This window comes from Trachinotus anak, unplaced genomic scaffold (assembly GCF_046630095.1).
Source record: "Trachinotus anak isolate AG129_WGS33_773 ecotype Australia unplaced genomic scaffold, CSIRO_AGI_Tana_v1 ptg000005l, whole genome shotgun sequence".
In the NCBI taxonomy this organism is placed as follows: Eukaryota; Metazoa; Chordata; class Actinopteri; order Carangiformes; family Carangidae; genus Trachinotus; species Trachinotus anak.
In genome coordinates this window covers 14,020,001-14,034,884 of record NW_027273856.1, presented here as the reverse complement: position 1 = coordinate 14,034,884, position 14,884 = coordinate 14,020,001, and the positions used below count along the sequence as shown (strand labels likewise).

The 14,884-nt window shown below is 41.1% G+C and overlaps 2 protein-coding genes across 2 annotated transcripts in view; one reads left to right on the top strand and one right to left on the bottom strand.

The window, feature by feature from the left end:
- The window catches only part of nt5dc1 (5'-nucleotidase domain containing 1), a 69,661-nt gene that overhangs the window by 53,935 nt on the left and 842 nt on the right, over positions 1-14,884 (bottom strand). Inside the window, exons 2-6 of the mRNA XM_071478477.1 lie at positions 13,445-13,536; positions 11,948-12,019; positions 11,717-11,826; positions 11,546-11,625; positions 11,368-11,449 (exon numbers count right to left, since the gene is read on the bottom strand). Of these exons, the coding sequence (XP_071334578.1) occupies positions 11,368-11,449; positions 11,546-11,625; positions 11,717-11,826; positions 11,948-12,019; positions 13,445-13,536 (436 nt within the window). The remainder of the gene's footprint in view (positions 1-11,367; positions 11,450-11,545; positions 11,626-11,716; positions 11,827-11,947; positions 12,020-13,444; positions 13,537-14,884) is intronic.
- On the top strand, positions 5,333-11,259 carry col10a1b (collagen, type X, alpha 1b). The gene is made up of 3 exons (XM_071478476.1): positions 5,333-5,485; positions 5,824-5,956; positions 8,841-11,259. Exons 2-3 carry the CDS (start codon positions 5,839-5,841, stop codon positions 10,694-10,696), a joined length of 1,974 nt encoding a protein of 657 aa, XP_071334577.1. The 5' UTR covers positions 5,333-5,485; positions 5,824-5,838; the 3' UTR covers positions 10,697-11,259.

The window sequence follows — 14,884 nt, the reverse complement described above, 5'->3', positions numbered from 1 at the left end:
GAATGACCTCAACATTCAACTAAAGCTCCATACTGGCCACTGGTATAAACTTCTCACAGATTTGTCTGTATCTGCAAGTAAGTGACGAGACATTACACTTCAGAAACACCAGAGAAATACAGGACTTTCAGTATTTTAGAAACAGTATTGCTATTACATAGTTTATCCACCAGAGGGCATTGACAAGTTTTTTCTTTTCAACTGTAAAATGTGCTACTTGCTATTCACTACATATTTTGGTTCTTCAATATCAAACTTTAAAAGATTCTCATAAAAATGTTTCTCCAATCTATTAATGACAAAAATAATATCTGCCAATACACTGATACCAGATTTTGTATCAATTCAATTCAATTCAATTTTATTTGGCTAGCGCCAAATCATAATATACATTATCTCGAGGCACTTTACAGGGTAAGGTCAAGACCTTACTTTGTTACAGAGAAAAACCCAACAGTTCCCACAACGAGCAAGCGCTTGGCGACAGGGGGGAGGAAAAACTCCCTTTTAACAGGAAGAAACCTCCAACAGAACCGGGCTCAGGGTGGGCGGCCGTCTGCCTCGACCGGTTGGGTTTAGGAGGAGATAGAAAGAGGGGGAGGGGGAGGAGAGGGGAGAGAAGAGAGAGAGAGAGAGACCAGGAACAGCTGTGTCGGTAATGGTGTTATCAATAAACACATCAGTAGGTATGTAGGCTTCAGGACCTGTTCAGTATCTAGTGTCAACATTTCTTTAATCATTATAAATTTTTTTCACCTCTTTGTCAAAGCTGCGATGATCAACATCTATATATTAACAAAGGCTCAAATGACACGTTGAAAGGAGTGATGACCTGACAGAAAACTACTGGCTAACTCTATAGTTTCCCTCAGCTCTGTTTAGCAGCTTTACTGTTTTAGCTCTCATCAGTGTTGACTGTGATTGATTGTGCAGTCTACATTTACCTGCCAAGAACCAAACGGCAGACAGACAAAGTCAGGGACTAGGTGGTGAACAAAATGGAGAATTTAGCTGCTAGAAACCAGATATTTCTGTCAGCAATTAGTTAAGACTGAAAACATTATTAAAAGGGAAATTATTATTGGACATCCTTTCATGAGGGACAAATAAATGTACGTGACTCCAAATAAATGCTAATGTTGCTCTATGTGAATAGGACTCAGGTAAATAATAATGCTATAAAAGCTTAATGAGGTGGTAATATGTTAATGTAGTATTTACAGCTTATTCTGACACCCCCAAGTGACCCAGCGTATTAGTGCACAGTTAACAGATCCCTATTAAAAAATATATCCCTTTAAGCAACAAACAGCCATCGGATAATATCTGTTTTTTTTTACCTTTCAAATATCAATATCTCTCCATCTCAAAAATCCAGTATCATCTGAGCTCTGGATTTAGCATTAGAGGGCTGGCTTCTATTCTTTAATGATCCAGAGTGTTAAGAAAAAATGTAAAAAGATGGTGATATAAAATCAGAAAAAACAGAATCATTAATTAACAAGTTTAAAATGTAGAAAAAGCAGTGAAGTTTAGAGAAACACAAGGACTTTAAATCACAAATACAGAATGCACATGAAAAAATAAAAAGTATTAACAAATGGTCGTGTTCAATCTTCCCCATGTTTGATCTTTTCTATATCGATGACCAGGGTGCAAAAAATATCTCTTCAGTCACAGATTTGACTTGTGCTTGTACATTATATCAAGATAATGTGGAAAACAGAGGCTGAGCATGTTGGGGGAGAACCCGTCATCGCCAGAGTTAATTAAAGCCACTGAAGGAGCATTAAGTCACGTCTGAAGTGCAGCAGTAGCATGTTAAGATGTTTGGAGGGGCAAAATAATAGTTACAGCAGACCCTCCCCAGAAATACCACCCAGCCTGCCATCAGGAAGAAGAGAGAATGAGGATGACTCCATATCATCTGTTAGTGTTGCATTCCATACAGTTCATCTCCCCTCTCCTAATTACATGTTTATGTACTGTGACTGCCTGCACAAACTTCCCCTGAAGCTGCATTTGAATCTAAGTAGCCGTTTACATTAAACCTCACACCGGCCAGATTTAGTTCAGGAGGTATTAATTCTGACACACCAAAAATAAAAAAAAACAAAAAACTATCTAAATGAAATAAAGGCAGCCATGCCTCACTGCGGTCACAGCCACTTTCATGGTGAGATGCAGTGGCATATCTGCAGCTTAGAAAGTTGTTAAATGTCGACTCCACCCCCACGCTACTCTGTCATTTAATTCAAAGAGTTTACCAAAGATGCCCACGGCTCATCTGCGGCTGCTGCGACGTTGGCAGTTTAAATGATACAGAGGGAGGCAGAGGGAAGGGAAGGGTTTCCCAAAACCAGAGATCTATTACACAGTGGTTGCACCAATCATGGCTGTTGTATACTGGAGATTTAAGGTTGATGAAGATCACCACGTTAACTCCTTGTGTCTATGCAAACAAAATTGATCTCATGTCAAAACTTTTAGAACTTGTCATTCTAACTTTAATTTCTTGTTCTTATTTTTTTTTATGATTTATTTCATTTAACAGTCATTTTACTAGTATTTGGGAATTTCTTTTCTGGAGATCAATGAAGTCTCATCTTATTTTTAAAGGAATGTGTGGTATCCTCATCAAATTGGTAGATTTTTTTTATTCATAATAAATTTTTTTTAAATGAGCACGAGATTTGTTTCATAGAATGTGGGTATTACAGTAAAAACATCACATTAATTTCACATTTTTAAAAAATCTATGAGCAAGTAGCTGTGACTGTACCATAGTTTATGCATTCGTGCTTGTGTTACTGTTTGGGCTGAACATTGGAAAACAGCAAGTTTACAGCAACATACAAACAAATTCATTGTGAAATGAATATAAAACTTTCTGGAAAAACTTGGCGACCAGCAGAGATTCCAGGAGGTCACACAGTCTGGCACAAAAGCTCTAACAAAACCACAGTATGTCACTTCTACACTTGGGCTTCGATTAATGAACTTTAAAGGTACTGTTAGGTGGATTTTACCACCTTTGGACAGAGTCAGGCCAGCTGCTTCCCCCCACGGTCTGCTAAGGTAAGTTTGTAGGTTTATATTTAGTGTACACACATGAGAGTGGTATCAACAGTGTCATCTCTCTTCAGGCAGGTAAGTGTAACCACCCTGTGAGGAGACCACTGGTGGCACCATCAGGGCTCTAGAATATGACCATTCTGGTCGCACATGATATGATGAAATGGTCAAAGAGGGTAATGCTTAAAATGTATTATTGCTATGCTAAAAGACATGGTGAAAAATTTTCGGTACACCTAAATTATATGTTGCATATTTGTATCATGTTATGTTTTGTCATGCACACTCATGAGGATGACCTTGTAAGTGGGCATGCATGTGGGTGACGCAATACACCATGACACTAATGTGCCAAGGACAAAGGCAGACTGCTAGCAAGGAACCATGGGTATCGACATGTTTCATGAGGATGCTAATAAATTGAACATGTCTGTCATGTCTTTCAGGATTTACACATTGTGTTCTGGTGAGAAACACTGACTTTTTGTAAACAAAGAAAAGTGACACAGGGTACCTTTAAAGTCACAGTGAAACAGAAAGACCGGACTATGATACTGCTCTGCTAGGTACCCACACTAACCGACAGTCAAGTGCAGTTTTATGATAGGTGGGGTTAGCTAGCACATCAAATCACATCTGGCTGGATAAATATATGTAACCTCCCCTGAGCCATCAAAAATATTTTTATGTTTTATAGAGAAGAGAGGGATTTTGATATGCACATACTAAAAAAATGACTTTTTAGACACATATTTATTAAGAAAGAGGTGAACAAAACTTTAATGTCTTTCAGATTTTAATATGTTAAATGAAAAAAAAAAGAAAAAGCAGTGTCTAAAAGGACCCTGCAGATATATCCGTATTGACCTAAAAAACCTTTTTAATTTAAATACTACATTACTTTTTTACACCTTTATTAACTATTTTACCATATAAAAAATACCTGCTGAAGATTCATAAAAACCACAAGATGGTGTGTATGCACACCTTCACAACGGTGAGCGCTCCAGTAGAGCTACATTAGGGCTGAGCGATTTTTATACGAGTCACGATAATTACAATAATTAAGAAACAGTAATTTTTGTGATTCACTTTCACAGAAAAGAAAACTGAAAAATTATAATTATGTGATTTTTTTGCAGGGGCTTGTACCAAACAAGCTTGTTCCTTTACATCTAGACAATAATTCATACCCTGGGGCATCTCTGTAGCACCACAGTGCTTCATTACTGGTATGCTGCAACACATTTTAGCTTTAGCAAAAAATTGCAGCTCCTGGAATTTGGATATTGCAGTTGGCCATACTGCATTTTTGATAATATTTCAATGAATTGTTCAGCCCTAAACTATATCAATACATCTCTGTCTGTGCTCCAGGCTCCTCCACTGCTCCGGCTCTGTGAGAGTGACCTGCAGACTGGAGGCTCCTCACAGGATGGAGCAGCTTTAAAACCAAACCTCACTTCTGCCTCCTGGTGTCTTAAAGCTGCACAGCAGACCGCATGCCAGTTTCACAAAGTCACAAAGACAATATGCCGACATCATCGTGGCAGGCTTTACTCTGTGACATTTAAATCTGTAGACAAATCAAGCTGGTGGTAGGTTTAGAAATGGATCTAAATTAGTGAACTGTATCTTTCAACCCCAGAATTTAGAGATTAAAAGAAAAGAGAGGCTACAACTTTCCAGCATCTATTAAAAGATTTAACCAAAATTGAGTGAAAACAGCCATTTGGTACATGACTGGAGGAAAATATTGTCAGACTCACGCAGTCTTTATTTTTCCAGAAAAACACCCTGTCACAAGCCTCTTAGTCAATTACTTCATGTCTTTAGACTAAAAAAAAACAACTATGTTTGAGCAGCTAAAAAAGCTTTAAAAAGAAAAGACAGGCTGTTGTACAAGTGACTCATCTGTCAAAAAGTGCAAACAGTGATTCAAGTGTCCAATGTAAGGTTAAACAATGCAAGCTTCAGGATGTGCCACAAATTCAACTACAAGTCACACAAATGAGATAAATCAAGAAACTAACTTCTGAAAATGTCACAGAGAGGGGGGGTCTGACAGGACCCCACCCCCCCCCTGCTGCAGGCAGAGGGAACCACATGAAGAGAGAGAACGGTGACGGGGAGGAGAAGGGAGGACCATCACCCTGAAGTGACATGCCTCCTGAGGACATGGCACCCATCATTAAAGATGACATCAGAGCAGGGAGGGGCCTTCCACACGAGGTAGATCCTTCACGATGCTGGAAGAGTGGCTCAGTATAAATACCTTGAGGCCAGTGCCCTGGGAAGCAGCAGCTGCCACTCAGACAGACCGACTCCACAACTAAGGATATAACAGCACGGTACCGGGACAGCAGCCTCCCGACCCCCCCACTGTTTCTTTGGAGCGTAAACCTTCCAGGTAAGATGGCTTTTTTTTTTTTCTTTCTTGATTTCAGGTTAGCGCAGTGGGGAAATCCCAGCTGCAGCCTGGCTCTCACTGAGGGGTGGGCTGCTGGTGGAGGGCTGCTGGTGTAATGAGCCATGTGTTGTTGCTGTGTTGCTGTTGCACATTAGAGAAAAAAAATCATTTGACAGAGGTGTTCTGGATCATTTTACTGTAGCTGCTCACTTGAAGTATTATGACATTTATTCTGCAGTAAACTGATGCTCCACACAGCACCACTGTCGAGTGTGAGACATTCATCGTGCACGGTCCTCTGCTTGCTGACTTCTCATGCACGGGTTCTGTCTTTGCAGGTTTGGCTTCACAAGATGGACCTGAGGGTAACGAGCCTTCTCCTCGTCCTCCTAGCTCTGGCTGAGGCGACCCCGGACAGATACTACCACGTGCCAAAAGTAGCCAAGGCACACTACCCCGTCAAGAGTCATGGTAAGTCACTTATGTCTTTTCACACAAGAGCTGCTCATGTAAAAACTCTGGTAATGAGAGAGATGCTGCGATTAATACAAATGAAGATAAGCAGGGATCTATTTATTTTTAGGGTAATATTTAAACTCCTGTCCAAGCCCATTGTTCAGTTCATATTCACTGAAGGCTGCACAGAAAAGCTGCTTTCAGGGCTCATCAGTTCTATAATTTATCAGTTTGGAAAACTAAAGCAAATCTAAACAAATAAAAGTGCAGAACTGCATCAGATAACACAAGTTACACTTCTGGTGGAATTCATAGGACATGTGACTTTTCATTATGACTCCTGGTGCTGAAAAGCAAAAGAATAGGCCTCCACTCAAAGATGTTATGAAGCAGAGTTAGAGCCTACAACTGCATGTAACTTCACTTTTTAAAACTATAAGATCTACACATACACTCTCAATGGAATCACTAACAGGTCTTTGTGATTCACAGTCAAATTAAATTACTCCCATAACTTAAATCACTAACCCTGAAAAAAAAGCAGCCTTGAGGCAAATACTTGAGGCAAATTTTGTAATTAACTCAGAATTCGAGTCATCATCATTATCATCACCACTCCTTTGACCTTGCGCTAAAATTCACTCTCATGCAACCTGGCAGCTCCAAAGCACCACCTCCCATCATTAACTGTCATCAAGGTGCACACCCAGCAGGTCCAGCGCAGCATCTCACTGGCTAAGAGCAGAAGGCTGTGGTGAACTGCTGTGAATGTGGAGATCTGTATAGAACTGTGAGGTGGGGTATGGCTGTAAAAGAGCACTTGTGCTCCAGATAAATAATAGTTTTGCATGTGTAATGAAAAAAAACAAAAACAAAGCAGTGGTCATGGTGTAACTGCCAGGATGATGCATGAGACTGTGTTTTATTACTCAACTAAAACAATGATTCAAATTTTGCATCCAACAGCTGACAATTTATTTCTCCGGTTTTGTTTTTGAGGAGGTTGTGATGTGGTTCGACTGTGAGCCCCAACATGAAAATAGAGCAGAGAGTCGACAGTGAGAGCTCACGCTTTGTCAGATCTCAAAACCAGATGTTGTTACCACGTTGCAGGCACACCCTAACAAACTACTTTGTGGTATTAAAATCACACCACACAATAAGAATAAAAAAAACAAAAAAAACAACACAAACTGTGGAGAAACGCTCTCTTAAGTTCAAACAGTAAATCTTACAAACCACAGCAAATTTACTGCAACGTCACTCTAAAGCTGAGATAATAAAGCTAAGCTAGTATTTCCAAAATAAAAGCAACAAAAAGAATCACAGAAGAATGACTCACAACCAACAAAAGTGAGAATGGATATCAGTAGCACACTAAATATACGCGCAATAGTGCTTTGAAGGTCACACATGGTTCAGCTCATGGGCCAGCTACTGTGGCCTGCATCATCACCTCCAGTCTGTGGTGGTGGTGGTTCTGGCTGCTCAAAGGTCGGGTTCTGGTACAAACATCCCCCATGGGGTTTCAGGCACGGCCTTATGTGGTTTGAAAATGACAGCCATTGACAAAGCATTTTCCTCTCTAAACACCATTTCAAAAGAGAGGCCAACACTACTGGATTTGTTTCTTTGACAGGTCATGCCTCTTTTTTGGCAACAATGCATCCAGAATTATGGAGCATGAAGGAATGTGATAGCAACTTTAATTACAGGTGGTGTTTGTGCACGGTTCAAAAATTAGGAATGTTTCTTGACTCTATTCTATATCCATTTATAATGTTAAAGCCCTGTTTTGTTTTTTTATTGCAATACCAAAGTTCAACCTATATTCTTAATATAGCTTAATATAGCTACAAATTAATACAGAGGTAGGCTTGAAAATATTCTCTAAGATTGTGACTAAACATTAACTGAAGACAAGTTTAATATCACATTTGTGCTATGTGAATTAGCCTTAGACTAACTAGAAAAGTTTATGTTTGATATCATAAGTTGTCCCTCACAAATAAAATAAAATAAAAAATAAAATGGAAATAATATTAAAATTTCCTGTGAGTTAAAAAAAAGCGAGAAAAAACAATGTCTGCACTGCCAGATGTTGGTTTATAAGGAAGGTCTATCCTTGTGTTTACTTTAGTGGTACAGATAGACTAGTGAGTAACTCCAGTAAAACAACAAACTGTCATTATATGCCAGTTTAGTGCAAACCCATACATTCATTTGACCTTGCCCATAAACTCTATGCTATGTGGCAGGAAATGCTTCAAGGTGATGCTGACAACTTGCAGACCACTAACTATACATTCACAGCCATGGGCAGTGCAGGAAATGAAAGGGTGCAGCATATTGCGGGCAAATTGAACTCCAATGTACAGAAGCTGGTGGGCTGGGTCCCACGCCTGCAGACGTAGGTTTGGTGAGAACATCACCTCAGATCAGTGCTGCTATGAGGACTAGACTGGGGAAAAAAGGAGTGCTGTCCTCACAACCCACCCCACAATCATAGGGAGGAGTGTTTTAAGTCAGTTTGTTGTCTTGTGGAGTAGAGTAACAGACTTGGGTTATTCAAGGACCATTGAGGCATCATATGTAATGCAATGAAAGCAAAAGGAGTCAGGGAACGTGGAGAGAAATGCTTAAAAATGAAGCCATTTCTTGATCATACACCATTTCAGTTTGTCATTTCCTTGGGGAGAACCAAGCCTATCTGTATGTCTATATCTATTATCGTGTGCTTGTATGTGTCATGTGGAATACTGTGCAGCACCCTTTTTACCTCAAAGTGCATGACTCAGTAAAACAGACAGTTAGTGATCTAACAGAAAGACACCTGTCACTTCAACCTGGACATCATATTACCAAAATGATTATATCACATGTATCTGTATTCCTTTAGCCGTTGCAGGCGAGCAAGGTCCTCAAGGTCCTCCAGGTGAACCAGGACCAATGGGACCACCTGGACCTCCTGGAAAGAGTGGCCAAGGGTATGCTGGACCACCAGGACCACCAGGACCTCCTGGACCTGCTGGCTACTCTCAAGCAGGTAAACCTGGTACCCCAGGTGGACCTGGAAAACCAGGTACCCCTGGCATGCCTGGTGAGAGAGGTGCACCTGGCGCAACTGGACAAATGGGTCCCAGAGGTGCACCTGGTACACCTGGAACACCTGGACCTGCAGGACTCACTTCTGTTGGAAAACCAGGACCATCTGGCATTCCTGGAGCAATGGGACCAAGAGGAGAGCCTGGCCTGAAGGGACATCCTGGTATTCCTGGTCTTCCAGGCCTCAAAGGAGAGAGAGGAATTGGAGTTCCTGGGGTTCAAGGACCACCTGGCGCAGTCGGACCAATGGGTCCATCTGGTATGCCTGGTAAACCTGGAGTTGGTAAACCTGGTGCCACTGGCTATCCAGGAGAACCTGGCAAGTCTGGCATGCCAGGAAGAGATGGTGCTCCCGGGCCAATGGGTATGACAGGGCCAAAGGGTCACACTGGAGCTCCAGGCACAGGAGCTCCAGGAAAACCAGGCCAGAATGGTACACCAGGTATGCCTGGACCTATGGGGCCCAAAGGTCCACATGGTCCATCTGGCCAGCCAGGCTCCCCTGGCATGCCAGGTATTGGCAAAACAGGTGAACCTGGAATACCAGGCAGCAGAGGAGCCCCTGGTACTCCAGGAACCACTGGTCAAAAGGGAGAGCCAGGCCCAACTGGTTATACTGGTGCGCCAGGTGCTACTGGTCCTATTGGTCCAGCTGGTCCACAGGGTGCAAGAGGATTCCAGGGTGAGCCAGGCCCAGTTGGACCCAAAGGTGACATTGGTATGGTAGGTGCACCAGGTGCAAGGGGAGCCAAAGGTGACCAAGGAGCTCAGGGTTTCAGTGGAAAACCAGGTATCCCTGGGGCAGTAGGTGCTCCAGGAATTCCAGGCCATAATGGTCCTCAGGGTCAAAAGGGCTCACAGGGCCATCCTGGTTCCCCAGGAATCCCAGGTGCAAATGGCGCCCAAGGACCAAAAGGACACACAGGTCCCCCAGGAGCACCTGGCAAAAGTGGTGAGACTGGAAGACCAGGACCCATGGGACCAGCTGGGGCCACCGGTATATCCGGTCCTCCTGGACTTAAGGGTCACCCAGGTCTTCCAGGCCCACCTGGCCCAGCTGGCTTAACAGCTAAGGGTGTTAGTGGTCCTCAGGGTGCACCTGGAATTCCAGGTGCAAGAGGTCAAGATGGTATTCCAGGCCCTGCTGGTCCTCCTGGTCCACCTGGCCCACCAGGAGAAGTGATCTACCACCATGAGAAGAGCATGCCAATCAAGTCCCATGAGGTTGTGATGTCTCATGAGATGATGAAGGCCCCCATGTCTGCCTTCAGCGCTGTTCTGACCACGGCCTACCCCCCAGCTGCAACTCCTATTCAGTTCAGCCAGGTTCTGTACAATGGGGAGCACCATTATGACCCCCACAGTGGTGTGTTTACCTGCCAGATTCCAGGCCTCTACTATTTCAGCTACCATATTCATGTAAATGGTGCTAATGCATTGGTGGCCCTCTACAAAAATGAGGATCCAGTTGTTTTCACCTATGATGAGTACAACAAGGGCTTCCTGGATCAGATGACCGGCAGTGCTGTTCTTATGCTGCATCCCGGTGACAGAGTCTATATCCAGGTCCCTGATGAGGAGAGTAATGGTATATTTGCTGCAGATAATGTTCACTGCGCTTTCTCTGGGTTCTTGATTGCCTCAACGTGATTTCACAAATCCAAATAAACCTCAAAACCTTACAAACATTGAACTACTCAGAGAAATAGATCAGTTTACAAAATTCCAAATTGAAAAAGGTTGAAAAAGTATGGTTGTAATTTTTGCAAGTTTAACTGCCTCATTGAAATGTTGAAAAAGTTTTCAAAGTGCTAACAAATGATTTCACTATCAGCGGTACTAATGCTGACCAAAATGTTAAAATGCATGGTTTGAATTGATCTTCCCCAGTTCATCTTGTGTGTGCATTGGCAATTTTAAGAATCATAAAACCATATCACAAGATATCTTAAGTGGTGCTCTACAACTGCCTGTAACATTTACAGCACGTCTTTTATTTGTGTTCGTTTTTATTAATGTCTGTTGTTCAAGAATTTTCCTGTAATATACACACAGCACATTCTCACAAGCACTGTGACCAGCAAAAAGAAACACAGAATGAGAAATTCAAACTGCATTTTTTTTTCCAAACAACTATGTCCCATTGGATGTGTTAAGTTATGTGCCACTTGCTGACCAAAACACACAATAAAATTTCTAGTCTGAAAAAGAAACAAAATCTCTGTGTATTGTGTGTATTGTTCTTCCCTGCAGTACTAGTCCTTGACAAGAAGACATTAGAAATGAGCTATAAATTATAAAATGTAAAATGAAAAGCTTACCTTTGAATGCAGATGTGTTGTAATTGTGGTCGATGGCAGCAACCATGTCTTTCCAAAAGTCAGAATTCACTTCGTTTCCTCGCTATTAACATAAACATAAAGTTACATTTTAATATGTTTTTGCATGTGGAAGTATCAACCATTAATATGAACCCACACAGTTCTTATTAAATATTACCTTATGCAACATATCCACAACTCTTCCACAGAGAAGAGCCCCAGGTAGATCAAAGTAGTTGTCATAGAAATAGTAATTTGCTGAAATGACGAAAACAAAAGCTCAGTATCAGTTTGAAATCTAGTGAAAGTATACAGCTACATGTATCAAATATGGATAAGGACATCATACCAGATCTTGTGAAGGAGGTATTGAGGCTGTTGAAGTGTTTCCACTCCCTTTTAGGACCATAATGTTTGATGATCTCCTCTGTGCTGAGGTCATTGGTTCCATGTGTCACTCTAATCAAGCAAGAAATATGACTTTGTTATATTAACCCACATTAAAAGGTGTGTGTGCACAAAGACAGTGAAGACATTTCAGGGAAGCAGATCAAATGGCTTTCAGGTAGAAAGAGCATACCGCAATACAGTTCCGTCTTCAGCAAGCTTCACAAGGTTTCCATCCTCCAGGTCCACCACTAGTCCTTTAAAACTAGACACAAAATTCAGCACATTAAAAATACAGTACAAAGACAGGAACCCAGATCATCCTGTACTCAGCATAGACAACTCAGTACATGCAAAAAAAAAGTGAGTGAAACTAAATTATTATCCAATTTTTGCTTTTTTTCTGGTAAATACTAGATACACTCACTTCTTTGCCTCTAAACATCATTCAAATTAAACAGCCTGGGAAGAAAAAGTTAGTATTTGGTTAAACTTTAAAGAGTCACAAGCCAAAAAGGTCTGGAACCACTGGACTATAACGTAGGTTATAGATATGTGCAGCAGACTTGGGCTAATATTTGGTAATACTGAATATTGAGATATTTCCCACCATATGCTATATCTTTCGTAATGTCTGACCCTCACTTTACTGCGTGGCTCACTGTGCAATGTACCTTGGCATGTGACACATAAAACTTTGGACTGCTGTTTAGTGGCAGAATCACTTAGACCTGACATATGATATAATAAAACTAATGTAATTGTATTATAAACTCCAACCCCTAGCAATAAAAAAAACACAATATCTGGGTTGGACTGTATCAACATATTCAGTTTTGGACATTGCCCAAGCTTAGTGTGCAGCCTAGCTCGGCACAAAACTGAAAGCATGGGGAAACTGGTGGTCAACAGTTAAAAGTGGGGAAAAGGCCTCCCAGACTACTCAAGGCTCTTATATGTGTATCTGTATCAGTGTATGAGTGACAAGAAACGACAGCACTGAAAGGTTTTCGGTGAGTTAGAAACCCTATTACATAGTTTACTTTTTACACTGTAATATGTCCTGCTCAGTATGTGTCATGGTCATCATTAAAGAAAACAAATCAACAAACAAATTTAATAATATTAAATCTGGTTAATACCCAAACCTCAAGGAATAACCTTTCACCTCTCTTATACTATATTTAATTGAAAGTAATACGAGAACCTGTTTTATATTAGCCCCTCTGAATCATTGTTTGACAATTATCCCTTATCCCTCCAAAAGAGTGACTTTTATCTGTGCATCATGCTCTTGAAGATGCCGTATGGTGTGTTCGTTTTATGTGTGCATACGATACAGCCACTTTTCCAATCCGCTCAGTGATAACAATGTCTCCGAGCACTAAAAGCTTTTGAACAAGCAGACTATTGGAAAAACAGCTTTCAGTAGTTCAAGTCTGGCAGATTGACACCCAGTCGTGAATCTTGATTCTAATTGGAGTAATGTCCCACTGACGCTCAAAGACACCAGTAGAGAGGCACATTTCTTAGTTATGGAGTGCAAAATAGAAAAAGGATTGTATCGTTTAAAGCCATAGTTATTAAATGACAATAGTCTTAATTATTCTAAAAGAGAAACGGGTATTCATTACACCTGCATATGTCATAGCTCCTCTCAAGGCTGGGGAAGCTGCTGCTGCTGACTCACCAGAAATCCCAGGTAGCAGGGGTGAGGTTCAGCAGGTCCTTGTCATAGCCTTTATGCTCCACCAGGTACCTGGCAAAGCTCTCATAGATGAGCTGCAAACACAAAGAGGAAACAACATCCCTTACCAAAATGGGCAGTGCAACCCTGGAATGCAACCATGTGCCACTGAGTGCCAAGAGTGTACAGGTTTACAGCCTGTATCAGTATACAGTGGGTGATTTTCCTGATCAGTTGCTCATTCTTTGGCTGAAGGTTTGACAGTGATGAGTGAAACCCTACACTTTTCTTCCTGTTCAATGATGATTCACAATTCAACACAGATCACAGATGAGTTTTAACATATCAGAAAAACTAGTTGGAGGGGAATGTGAGAATTTTGCTGAACCTTTAAGCTGCCTTAGCTGATTTTTGACCCCCAACATCTGACATATCACCACATTATGCATTTGTTATGGAGAATGTGTTAGCAATTTTTTTTTTTTTTTTTTTTTTTTACACATGGAGCAAAATTAGCATTCATTTATAAACATCTTCCTGTCCACCTGATGAATCTAAGTCCAATATTCACCCCCATTTTAGTTCTGTTTTTGTTAGCTAAGCTTCTAAAAGCTTCCCTGTCTTCACCGGTTAGTTGCTAAAGTTATCTGTCTGCTGGCTTTGGTGTCGACCGGGCAGAGTATCCTGGGTTTACCAGATCTTTTTGCATCTCCTCTTTCAAGACTCTCCCTGGAACTCTAGCAACAACAGTTTTCTGAGTGATCAAATTAAAATATAGCAGATTTCAGGTAAACACTTAGAGAATTCAAATTCTGCAAGGTTGGATGGTGGGTCCAGCTGGGCCATGCTGGAGGAATGGCTGAGAGCAGTGACTGCTTTGTTATGACATCACAAAGTTCCAGAGGTCCTGACAGCTGGTTTTAAGGCTCAGTTTCTGAATACAGGCTGTGTGCATTTCTCTGTGGACTGAGGCTTTGATACTTTCACAGTATTAATATAGAACCTAGACCTGCTTTATAATAAAAAAAATACATAGAAAAATCACTTTCTACAATATTAATTTGGCATTGACCCTTGATATAAGGTGAATTTTAAGATAAATCTTTAGCATATGAAGGCATCTGCATAGTGACAGGGTTATCAATTAAATTATCAGTAGTTGCTAACTAAGAATTTCCTTACTCCTTACTGATTCATCCTTTTTGGGTTCCACTATCCTCCACTACTGCACTGACAGGATTAGTAGACATGCATGTGACACATACAGGACATAATGAGCATAAATGAACTCCGTGTCTGATAACACGGACCATAATGATGAGCTGGGATTCAGTCATTTATTTATTGTCACTCAGTGTCACAGAATGAAGCCATACCCTGTGAGTCTGCAGTGACTGCTGCTGTCCTAATTATAGTGAATGCATGAAGCTATGAGAAGCTGTT

Excerpts from the sequence above, each read along its gene's own strand:
- col10a1b (XM_071478476.1), top strand. The coding sequence starts at position 5,839 with ATGGACCTGAGGGTAACGAGCCTTCTCCTCGTCCTCCTAGCTCTGGCT. Across the intron at positions 5,957-8,840 it reads CTACCCCGTCAAGAGTCATG|CCGTTGCAGGCGAGCAAGGT; the intron begins GTAAGTCACTTA and ends GTATTCCTTTAG.